This window comes from Harpegnathos saltator, unplaced genomic scaffold (genome assembly GCF_003227715.2).
Source record: "Harpegnathos saltator strain DR-91 unplaced genomic scaffold, Hsal_v8.6 scaffold144, whole genome shotgun sequence".
In the NCBI taxonomy this organism is placed as follows: domain Eukaryota; kingdom Metazoa; phylum Arthropoda; class Insecta; order Hymenoptera; family Formicidae; genus Harpegnathos; species Harpegnathos saltator.
In genome coordinates, this window is record NW_020229922.1 from 236,753 (window position 1) to 249,473 (window position 12,721).

The following is a 12,721-nucleotide window of genomic DNA, read 5'->3' on the forward strand; positions in this document are numbered from 1 at the left end:
CCAAAATGGCGATATATATCTTATCATTTATTATGCTCTCGATGGAATATAATTTTGCAACCCCTCCAGCTTGTCAACCCCTCTCATACAGTCCTCTGCTATCACTGAACCACCACTGTGTTTTACAGTGGGTATTTGATTAGATGGATTCAGTTCGCAATTCTTTTTTCCCCGTACTGTGCGTCTCCCATCCGATCCACAAATATGAAATTTACTCTCATCCGAAAATGACTTTATTCCAGGTTATTATTCTTATTGAGTAATTTTTGCAAATTGAATTAATTTCTTCCGATTAATCTTGTTGACAATAAACTTTTTTCTCATTACTTGATCATGATAATTTATTGCGCAACACATTACGAATAGTACTGACTGAAACATATATCTCGTTGTTTCATTATTGCAGCGATCATCGGAGCACTAATTTTGGCATCTTTTTTGATAAGATACGCAATAAATCTTTTGGATGCATTTTTCACCATTTTCTGGACACATATATATGTGTGTGTTATTTTTATATTGCTAGCAGCTCTAATTTACCTAATTATATCTATGTTTTTAAGATAAGGATAAGTTCTAGTACCAATTTAAGATGTTTAGAAAATAAATACAGGTTGCGTAAAAAGTTCGCGGAGCGAAACTGACATAAAAAATACCTAATTCTACAAATGATTTTATTCTTCAATATAGTTTCCATTAACTTCAATACACTTGGCCCAATGGCTCTCCAATAATTTTATTCCATCGCGGAAATATGTTTCTGGAAGGTCTGCAAAATATGCCTCTACGGCTGCTCCTTCATTCGACAAAAAATGCTTTCCACGGAGGAATTGTTTCAGGTTTCGGAACAGACAGAAGTCGCTGGGTGCTAAATCTGGCGAATACGGTGGATGATCAAGTAATTTGTACTTCAATTCATTGAATTTAGACATTAACAAAACACTTGTGTGAGCAGGTGCATTGTCTTGGTGAAAAATGATTTGTTTGTGCTGCAAACCAGGTCTTTTCTCACGAATTTTTGCGTCCAATTGATCCAAAACAATATTCAGTTACAACAATATTCAGAGTTAATTGTTTTACCTTTTTCCAGATAGTCAATTAACAAAATCTCTTTAGCATCCCAAAAAACTGATGCCAAAACTTTTTTTGTCGATCTTTCATGCTTTGTTTGCTTTGGAGCTGAACATCGAGCTTCAGTCCACTGTAAACGTTCCTGTTTCAATTTAGGATCATGGTGATAGATCCAAGATAGGTCCTCATCCATAGTTATAAAACGACGCACAAAATCGGTTTTATTCTTCTTAAAACGATCCAAATGACGCTGAGAAATTTGCTTTCGAGCGAGTTTTTGTTGAATTGTTAACGTATGCGGCACCACTTCTCCAAACACCTTTTTCATTTGTAATTCTTTATGCAAAATATGCCGTACCCGTTCATCTGAAATGCCTACGGTATGAGCAATTTCACACGTAGTTACACTTGGATCTTCAGAAACAATAACATGTATTTGCTCAATGATTTCTGGTGTTGATGCGTTTTTTAGACGTCTTCAATGCTTGTACGACCACATTGAAACTCAAGTGCCCATTTACAAACCATTGTTTTCGAAGGAGCAGATTCCCCTAACACATTTACCATCTCGGAATGAATTTCCATTGCCTTTGAACCTTTTTTAACAAAAAACTCAATCACTGCACGCTGTTTCAAATTTTCCATTGCAAACAAATATACTGACACGTCAATTTCTTCAATTGGCTTGTAAACATAGAAAGAATTGACAGATGGAAATGAGAACCTAACCTAGGTTCATGTGATGAGTGATTCAATATAACCGACTACAATTTATAATTCTACCGTTTACTTATAGATGCCGCTCCGCGAACTTTTCACGCAACCTGTATGTGTGTGTTATTTTTATATTGCCAGCAGCTCTAATTTACCTAATTATATCTATGTTTTTAAGATAAGGATAAGTTCTAGTACCAATTTAAGATGTTTAGAAAATAAATAGATTGATGTTTTAATACGAAACGTTTACGATGTAATTCTTGTTTTTATTGGATTAAAAATTCCAATGGCTCGTGGAAAAAGTAACCGTAACCGTAGCGTAAACCATTGTCTACGAGACAATTGCAGACGACGAAGGTCACCTACGCGATCGGCGCGACGTGCCACACGTATGTAAACACGTAACCGACGTCGAAATCCACTTCTTTATCCGTCCAACTAGGGCGATAATGTGCGGTAGGACAGCAGTGATCGCTAACATGAATCAATGAACGTAAATTGGTGTAACTGACCTTCAAAGTCCGTATCGCCGCGCGCGTGTCCGCAGCCTATTCCGGTCGCGTATTCCGCGTGCATTGCACACGATTTTTACCGTTTCACAAATCCTATGTCTATTTTTGTGTTTTAGCAGAACAAGGATGATAGGAGGTTTTGGAAAAAGTATGCGAATCAAAACGTCGACAAGAAAAGCAACAGAGTTCTAAGTGCAGCACCAGTCCAACTAAAAAAAACTTTGCAGTGAACGAAGTTCACGCACGATGCGAAGGAGCGCGAAATACGAATTTTTAAGGTTACGTCGTCACGGAAACACAACGGATCGAGCAAGAGCGCTTAGATGGCGACTTGCACAAACTCAACTCACGTTGTGGTGCACGTCCACTAAACGGACGCACGGTGGACGAATGAGAGCTGGAAAGAAAAAGAAACACGTAAAATTCTCACTCACCGAAGAAATCTTCCCAGCTAACCGAGCCGTCAGAGTCCACAGCACTGGTGTTCGCAGCTTCCGCGTCCGCCTCGCTGCCCATCGCGACGTCTTCCACAGCGAATCTCAACGCGCGTCCTACGTACCGTGCTCCTCGTTCGGCCGGTCGGCAGCAGCGGTGATCCTTCTCGGATCGTCAATGTCACGTTCTCGTCGTAACGCGCATCGGTCATCTCTCGTCACATCGCGCGGCGTGCCGCCGATCCGTGGCGAGCGGCGCGAGAACCGTAGGTCCGCGAGGAACACGCGACGATCGCGGCTGACATCTTCTAGGAACTTCGAAACTCGCTGGCGGGTGAATGTTCGCGCAAGCGAACGGGCGAGCGTTTCAGCGAACGAGAAAAAGAGAGACAGATAGAAACGGACACACGCAGCACACACGACACGATCGCCGGACGAGACGCGACTGAGGAACACCACCGAACCGATACCGGACGACGCGCGACGCGCCGAAATTCACCGAGGGTGAACGATCGCGAACAGGAAGGCAGGCGGACGGACGGACGGACGGACAGACGGACGGACGGACGACCGGACAGAGATCCCACCACCGAGAGCGGCGCGTTCGCAGGACGAGACACGACTGACACGGCGTCGCGCGGCCGGCGCGCGGCGCCCGCCGAAACTTGCCGAGGGTGAACGAACGAGGACCAACGTTCGAGCGAATCGGAGCGAGGGCTGCTCGCGCGAGCGAGCCACCGAAAAGCTCCGCGCGGCGAATTGTTGATCAACAATACCACGGCCGAACAACAATCGTGAGATGATGACAACCGTTCGCACGAAACGCGCGCGCCGATACCTCTGTACTTGCCATTAGACAGATTGTACACGTCCTGGTCTCGCTTGGACGAGATTCTGGCGATTTTTCCTTCACTTTAGCGGAGAATACCACACAGATGCATCGACGTGCCCGACGCCGACAGATGATCGCGGATTATCCGGCGTGACTAGCTTCTGGCAAGGACCGCGCAGCTTCCGGTACATTAAACGATCCGTATGCTTATTTTGGCTGCATTTTTCGTGTTGTACTGTGTCATTTGTATCGAATCTTGCATTTAAAATAATGCTTGGAATTTTTAGGTGGACTAAACGAAACCAGACAGATCGTATTTGCAGGCTGAAGTTTAAAATCGCTCGAGTCTGTGAAGTCTGAAGTTGTATTCGAATAGTTTGAATTTTTTAAAGCGTACAGTTAGGCGATATTATAGACGCGACGTTAGAACTCTCTGCCTTCGAGAATTGCAAATCGTGCAGGACAATTTTGTCGAATTATTCGATCACACGACATTGTTCGCATTTTGTAGGCGAATTCTAACTGAAAGTGAAACCGACACAAGTTCAATCCTGCCGACGGGAAACGAATAAAGTTCGCGTATTTAGACCATATAAATCATTTCATGTTACCTCTGTTCATTCGTTCTAGTTGTATTTTCGCGCATTTAAAGCGAAATAATGGCGTGCGCACTTATGACGGGCGGAAGAATAACTTGAAGCGTGCAGAAAGTGCAGTCAATACGTGCCTTCGATTATCGATGGACAATCGCAATTTTTGCAGCTTCTCCCGGGACGGTGCGGGACGAGACGGATGGAACGAACAAATGGACGAATGAACTTTACACCGGAGAGCCGACGACGATGACGACGACGACGACGACGACGACGACGACAACAGGCTGAATGCACCGACTGTCCTCCGGTCTCTACTCAAGAGCACCGGCAATATGAATCGAGTTCGGCGACAAGGAGCAGCCGGGGTCGTTTGGAGAGATCTAGCGACATGGAATTGCCAGGGTTGTTACGTCGATAGACGGAACGTCGTAGGCGGGGTCATCTTTTCGGTGAGTTTATGTTCAATTTACATTTGTTTTCTATCCCTAAACTGGCTGTGTATTACCTGCACTCTAGTTCTTTTTTCCTCACCAATAACACTGTTCCTCATAATGATACTGTTTCTTTTCAAGTCCCGAAAGTGTACACAAGTTCAGCAACAAACACAGATCTTTCGTAAAACTGGACAAACTGAAATACTAGCTCTGGTCGAACGAGTGATTCGATTCACCTAGTTTTCCGATCAAGTGCCTGGTTCATAGTCCGAAACAGCTTGATTGATAGACTGTTTGAATGCGTAAGATACCGGGATGTATCGATACGGTTCCTTCTTGGCTGATATCGAAGACACGCGTCTAGTAACCGGCTCGTTTTCGAAGAGATGTGGAGCGATGCTCGCGCTGGGCTGCATGTCGCATTTTAAAAACATCGAAATTCCCATCGGGGTCGCCGCGATAAGTTGTCAAATCGTACGGAGTAAGTAACGTCTGGCTCGTTTCGTGAAAGTGGAAATTCGAAACGCATTGCGTAGAATATTTACGAGTTAGGGTAAAACACGAAGTAAGAGACCCTCTCCCGAATATTGCCCAACCGGCGCCGTGTGAAAGTCGCTGTACATTCTTTCGAAACCCCCCACACACGCTCGCGTTTATTTTTCGGAGGAGCATGGAATATACACGTACAGCTATACACGCGTGCGTGTATGTATACATTAGGAGCCACTACACACGCACGCATGCACGCACGCACGATATACGTCGGAATCGCCGTTCTATTATTAGACCGCCGGCGCGTCGTTGCATCCGACGGTGGAATGAATGGAGAATGTACCCTCTGAATATTAGGATGCCGTTCATCGAGTCTTCTCGAACGAAATGAACTTTCACTCGTTGGAAAATACGAGTTCGCGACGAGATCCGGTCACTCGTTCTCGTCCATTTTTTCCCTTCTTTGAAAATCGGCCGCGATCGCATGTCGCCGATAAATTTCGGAAAATTCATCTTTCTCGTGTGTCCTCGGTGCTACATATCGCGCGGCACGACGAAAAATCAAGGGAAACGTTCGGTATGTTAGTGTGATGTACACTTGCCTTTTATTTCGCATCGTAATATACCCATAAACAATATACTGAACAGTAAATATCGTTCTAAGGAAATGCAGACGCGAATACAGCCTACCACAGTTTGTTTACATACATTCTTCTTGCATCATCTATAGCTACTTGAACGTACCGGCTAAATTTATGTCGTCGCGTCTTATGAAATAATATAACTTACGAACACGCTGCAATCTCTAGCAATACTTAGGAAAGCGCGATCTTTCCTCGCGCCGTACCGTTAATCATTACAATTACGAAATCTGTCTTATTGCCAGCGAGATATCGATTTGTACAAAATAATCTAACGATAAATTTGGCCGTACTTGCTCACGGGAGAATAGATCTCTTTTTCTTCTTATTTCCGAAGAATTCAGTTATTCCATTAAAAGTCTTTTTTGCACGAAATTAAATGAAATAAAACAGTTTCCTCGGGTATTGCGGTATAATCGCCGCAATACCTATCACTTCCGCGTTTAAGTATAAATGTAAGAAGTTTTGCGTAGAAATACAATATAAATATAGATAATGATTCGAAGAGTGTGATGCTTCGTTTCGAGTTTTCGTGGCATAGGTACTATACAACTCAAAATATAAATAAATTACACAATAGCATTTTTCGTTAAAAAAAAATTCTAACGCAGAACATGTAAATCTATGATCACGATCACGAACGTACTAACAATAATTGAACGTTAACTATAATAGTCTTCCATCTAAAATCGTCATAAATAAAAGCACATAATGATACTGTAATGATGTATGGTAAAACCGTAATGATATATCTTCAATATACACAGTAAGCTCGGGAATTACGTTATCGAGTTATTTATGTAATGTGTACAAAACATCACGATCTAATTATGTAATTGTAAATGTTCCATTAGATGAAGACGAATCTTATCCTTCTGCAAATAATAAGCACCGATTTTAAGTGTCATGATAAGAGTAAACTAAACGTCGAAGTAAACTAAATACATATTCACATCTATGTTCTGCTCACAATTATATATACGGCAAAGTATTATAAACTACTATATAAAAGTATAACGTATGCTCATAGATCCTCTTATCCTCAGAGAAATGTATAAATCAGCGGCACGAAAATGACGAAATATAATATTTACAAATCAACCTTAATACGAATCAAAAGTATACATTATAACATGAAGTATATCTGTGCTATTTCTTTTCTTCTTCTTACCAATTTCGTATGAAATGTTAATCGAATTAGACATTTGCACACAGGCAATTCCTTCTCAGTATTTTATAAATCTTGAGCAGATAGAGGGAAAGACATAGTCATTATGGAAAACAATATTTCATCAGAAGCATGACATATTCAAGCTCCAAGTCATGTGTCTTTCGTTTAACATTTCTTTACGATATTGCACAATATTTCTAAATTAAAATCGCGCTACAGAGGACATATAGCTCTATCTGTGTCAATTTTGCACAGTTATCTTTGTTATTTATGTAAATAAATTGTAAATTAATTCTTGTTACGTGAATACTCTACATTATTCTTTTGGAATACGATCAAATCTCTAGTGATTGCAAAGTACAACAGTTATAATGTCGAATTTAACGAGCTGAGTTGATGATGGTATATATTAGATGTACGATTCTTAATTTCGGATTTATGATGTGAACATATATATACAAAATGTCCAGTAAACGTGATACAATCGTTATCGCCGATAGACTTATTGGACACTCTGTATATGCGTAACAAAGCACGTTAAACGTGAAGTTGATATAAGAATTGCTCTAACGCATTAAATATTTATTATATTATCCGGTTTATTAAAGTTATACTTGATCACACATTGTGTGTTAATATTATATAAATTAAAACTAATAATGAAACTGCAAAGTTCGCGACCTTGGTTCGGTAGCTATCAATTTGAGTCCTGCAGGAATATTACGATATCCACAGTCCACGTTTTTCTATACGAACATCATTAATTCTACTGGATCTCTGCGAATTTGTAGGAGGAAGTCACTTAGCATATTATTCGCTAGTATTACCATTATTTTGTTCGCTATACAACTATTTAAAAATCTTATGCCTAACGCACAAAGTTATCGAAGAACAAATCATATTGATGAAGCAGTCTTAAACAAATTGGCGCGATCGTCGATGGATGTGAAATTTTGTCCACAAGTAATACTTTATTATATATTTCCTAATCGAAGTATATGAGAATGAGAGAGAGAGAGAGAAACAGAGAGAGAGAGAGAGAGAGAGAGAGAGAGAGAGAGAGAGAGAGAGAGAGAGAGAGAGAGAGAGAGAGAGGAGAGAGAGAGAGAGAGAGAGAGAGGGAGAGAGAGAGAGAGAGGGAGGGAGGGAGGGAGGGAGGGAGAGAGGGAGGGAGAGAGAGAGAGAGAGAGAGAGAGAGAGAGAGAGAGAGAGAGAGAGAGAGAGAGAGAGAGACATAGAGGGGGAGAGGAAGAGAATGCCGATGGTATCATTGTCAGAGAAGCAATCTCTCCGTAATACTCGAGCCCATTTAGGAGGACGGCCCTTTCCTTCTTTTATGCCTTACTGTGCTGTCAATAGGATTTTCTTGCGTCCGTTTACGTTGCTTTTGAGCTCCGAGTCCTAATATAAAAAAAAATATATATAAATATACATTGAAAAATGACACAACCAAAAAATGAAATTAGACATACAACAACGACGTAAATTCAAGACATAGAATACTTTTTACAAGACATTTCAATTTCTCGAGCGGAAATGGAGAATTCTCAAAAATTTAAAAACTATAACACACATAGACTAAAAATTCAATGTAATAGTGATCGACTTATCGCGTTTTTTCATATATAGCATTATCTTACGTTTTAATTTTGCCACACGAGAACGTGTTATGCGTAATGTACTGCTTTCCGGATCAGACTCAGAAACGAGCGAATCGGTGTTCTTTTTCCTTAGTCGTGCAATTTCCTCCATCGCTGGGGTCATCCATTTTGCCTTGAGGTCGTTACTGAGATTCAAGAAAATAATGAAGTATTAGAAAATATGAAAATAATATGTGTTACACTTAGTATATATTTATATCTGTTTAGCATGCTCGAATGAGCGATCGACAAACTTGAATACTAACTCTGATGACTTTAACGGTGATTTGGTGTGCCTAAATGTACCAGATTGTTTTTCTTTCATTCTACGAAGTACATCCAACATCGCATACGTTGGTAAAGAGGGTGGTCGCGGTGACGGGGGCGGCGTGAGAGGCGAAGGTGGTGATTGGGTACTAATTTTCGCGAATTTATCCGGGTGCAATGCTAATACCGCTTCCCAAGAAAAGTCTTTCTTCTGAGTTGGATGTTTAGGCAGCGTGTTTCGCGTTATTCGTATCTAGAAAATAGATAACATTATAATAAAACAATCAGAATTATACATCATAAGAACATCGGTGTCTGAGGATTATGGAATATTTAAAGTTAACAGTTTACCTCGCCGTTTACAGGCCTACAAGGTTTTCTTTCTCTTAGATATGGACGCTCAAAAAATGTGGAGCACGTAAGATTTTCACTGGATTCCTTCATATAATAAAGATACGAAGGTATATTGCCGTCTTGACTACCGCCATACAGAAACAAATTCCGCAAATAAGAATAATTGGGTTTAGTCTCGAATTCTAGCTCGGTGATATGCTTCATATATTCTAAAATCGCAGCTATAAAAAATATGCAAAGTTAAAATAAAGATCAAATTTTATTTCTTATATCATCAGCCAAAAAATTCAGTTTAACCTTCCGCTTTCTTTGATGGTAAATCAATCATCTTTTACGAAAAAAGGAGAATCATAGACAACAATTGCTTGGTTGACATATATTTTTACTCAACGTAAAAAAAGAGAATAATCAAATTTGATTTAACATCAAATTGAATTTTTTGTCTAACCCAATATTTAATAAAAATATACAAACCAGGCGGCTTTTTCTTGTCAGGGAAGCATTTGTCCATAAACAAAGGTAAGTCTGAGAGAAGAATTTCCTTTTGTGCATGAACTTCTTCTGGATTCAGTAAACTCATCTCATCATTAGTTTTTTCCCATGGCAGCTTTCCACATAACCACTGTATAATATTATATCCTAAAGTCTCTAAATCTCCTCTCCTTGAGTGTGCTGGAACATATTTTAATTAATGAGAAAATTTTCTATTTTTCTTTCTTCATAGCCGATAAAACATTATACAGATATAAGAAAGTTTGTTTTTGAAATTAATCGACATACTTCCATGATGAGCATCCCGCGATGTATACTCTAAAGTGCCTTCGTGAGCTCTTCTCTCGTCGTGTACGAACGATTTATGCTGACCAGTTCCTGTGCGAAAACGATACGCCAATCCGTAGTCCACTAAATATGCTTCGGACTTTTCTCTTCCTATTCCTTCCCCGTATGTTCCCGCAAGCAGGATATTTGGTCCCTTTATATCCGCATGAGCGTATCCCTTACTGTGAATATACTCTAACGCGTCCAACTGCAAGAAAAATTGCAACTTTAATACAACTGCGAGGTCCAAAATGCATATCACATTCAATTTCGATCGCAAATTTTACCATTTGTACAGCTAACGTGTTGACGAGTTTTGTTGGCAACTTTCTCCTGTGCGTTAGAAATAATTTTCCGATATCTATACCATACCGCGGTATTACCAGAAACCTGTACCGTTGGCCTCTGTAAACATGAGACCCTGATCCTTCGTATGTAGGGACACCAATCCTTCTTTTGCCTTGTGAATTACACCAGCTTTCAACTGCACAGATATCAGAAAGCCAGAAATGTTTGTGTATGTGCATTTATATTAATTTTATATATATTTTCACGATTTATCTGTTGTAAAATATTAAAAATTATTTACTCATGTGCCTGCGTGCCGCTCTAATGTAGAAATTCATTTCGACAAATAACGGCCCATTATTGTGAGGTTCAATTTTTATAACATACTTTGCATCTTCCCCAACAGGCGATGTAATGTCGTTGGAAGCTATAAAATAAAAAATGTTTTTATAATTTAATTTAGAATAACTATTGTGGATTTAGAAATGCAGTCAAGCCTTAAATATATAAACGTACCTAGGTATATATCTCCAAAACCACCATAGCCAATCGTATTTCCCAATTTCCATTTATTTTGCGTAATATCTGTTAGAATTTCTCCTGCTGGCAATTGTGCTGGTAATTTGCACCCTGCGGCTGCTACTCTTTTAACAGGCACGTCTTCTACACGCCTTGGTGGCATTTTATCACTATTAAATTATATATAGTACATAATTCTATCTTTTTGCAGAAACTATGTTACAATTTAAATAGAAAGTCACATATAAAATCTATAATGTAAAAATTATTTTACAGCATTGTTAAAATGATATCATGAGTGTTTGAGATTTAATATGAACAAAACACTAGTATAATGTTTAATAAACTCTCACAATCTTGTAGGTTACAGGAATTTACAAGAATTGTATAATAATATTGTACATATAAATAATTTTAATTACAATAATCTATCATGATTCTTTCAAATACTAGTACATATTTGTCAACATATTTTTATTTGTGTATTAACTATGCAAATTTCTTCATTAGAAAGATATGTATACTTCCTGTATGTTATTTTTTTAATGACTGTTATCAATATATTATAAAATTCAAAATATTTATACATACACTTACATTTAAGAATAAGAGACAGATATTTCCTCTGTAATCCTAGAGGACATGTGAAAGCATATTGGTTAAAATAGGTGCAAACACAAAAATATAGATTTTAATAAAAATTTATAAGCAAAGCTATTATTACATTTCAGATTTCTAGTAAAATATAAAGTATCAAATAAATATATTTATTATTTTATATACACTATTATCAGTGCACATACATATATATATAGTTTGTCATAAAAAATCTACCAATTAATTACTAATTAGAAAGTCCTAACAAACAATAATATCATAACAACAATGGACTTGTATAAATTTCAGATAGAAATATAAGTACAATTCTCTTTCCTATGTTATTTTCTACGATAATAAATATACTTACATGTTGTATAAATTCTTAAGGAACAATTTATTTATTACTTAATGAAAGGAATTCATATCCTGCATCCTAGTATCTCGAGCCTTCACAGTGAGATTGAGATTCGTAGTCTAGTTGATTATCGAGAACATTCTAATGGTTAACTACGAATTTGAAAGCGAGAAACCAATGATTTATATGTAAATATGAATACGTGCATATATATTTATAAATATATTTAAAAACATAAATATATATGCATATATATGTGTGTGTGTGTGTCTGCATGTGCACCACATATATACACACACACACACACATATAAAATACTGTTCTCAGGATAATTGATATCCTTCATATATCGCGACGATTAGCCGGCGACTTGCCTCTCGCACTTACTCTTCGTATTTTGCGATGACGAGCTAGAGATTTGCGGTATGCGAATGAAATTGATAAGCGGCCGACTCTTTAAGTTCATACAACACCAAGTATTGGAGATCGAGGAATGCGAACTGTAGATTGACACTAAACCAATCAGAATGAAGCGAGTGAAAATCCAAATTATTCAATTGGTCAATTTCTGATTTGCAATTCGCAATTTTTCACGCACCGTCTGATACGGCTTTTACGGGAGAATGGTTTCGGTACAGTGCGGCTATGTTATGTATATGTTAATGGAAGCGCCAAGAGTAACGTCTCGCCGACGTTTACGTTGTGTGTGTGTGTGTGTGTGTGTGTATGATGTGTCGGTCTTTCGTCGTCGTCGCTCCCGTACAATATGAGCAATATGAACGGGAAGCACACTTTGAAGCGTCGAACACGTGTGTCAATGCCCGCAACGGTTTGTCGTTACAGCCGCCGACATAGAGCGACGCTCGTCGAGTCGCTACAACCCACGCTCCGCCAAAGTATTCACCTCTCCCCGAGTCCGAGTCGGATACGCACTGCCATCAACTGCCATTACGCGAACGGAAGCGCCGATCAGCTGAAA

General features: G+C 39.0%; 2 protein-coding genes across 10 annotated transcripts in view; both read right to left on the reverse strand.

The window, feature by feature from the left end:
* GEFmeso (Guanine nucleotide exchange factor in mesoderm) overlaps positions 1 to 3,334 on the reverse strand; it is a 57,654-nt gene extending 54,320 nt beyond the window's left edge. For both annotated transcript variants that reach the window (XM_011154924.3, XM_011154922.3), the window contains exon 1: positions 2,735 to 3,334. In XM_011154924.3, coding sequence (XP_011153226.1) covers positions 2,735 to 2,816 — 82 coding nt within the window. In that variant the 5' untranslated portion in view covers positions 2,817 to 3,334. The remainder of the gene's footprint in view (positions 1 to 2,734) is intronic.
* Positions 3,335 to 8,098: 4,764 nt separating this feature from the next.
* LOC105191488 (serine/threonine-protein kinase VRK1) lies at positions 8,099 to 12,721 on the reverse strand. 8 transcript variants are annotated; one of them, XM_011154929.3, is made up of 13 exons: positions 12,341 to 12,710; positions 12,130 to 12,255; positions 11,755 to 11,894; positions 11,385 to 11,420; positions 10,785 to 10,957; positions 10,570 to 10,695; positions 10,268 to 10,464; positions 9,942 to 10,188; positions 9,636 to 9,833; positions 9,159 to 9,382; positions 8,807 to 9,060; positions 8,541 to 8,686; positions 8,126 to 8,301 (listed from the first exon to the last, which is right to left on the reverse strand). In XM_011154929.3, exons 5-13 carry the CDS (start codon positions 10,948 to 10,950, stop codon positions 8,210 to 8,212), a joined length of 1,650 nt encoding a protein of 549 aa, XP_011153231.1. In that variant the 5' UTR covers positions 10,951 to 10,957; positions 11,385 to 11,420; positions 11,755 to 11,894; positions 12,130 to 12,255; positions 12,341 to 12,710; the 3' UTR covers positions 8,126 to 8,209. The 8 variants fall into 8 exon arrangements, with proteins under 8 accessions (XP_011153227.1, XP_011153231.1, XP_011153232.1 ...); XM_011154925.3 differs by having other exon boundaries at positions 8,099 to 8,301; positions 12,130 to 12,710; XM_011154930.3 differs by lacking the exon at positions 12,130 to 12,255 and having other exon boundaries at positions 12,647 to 12,721.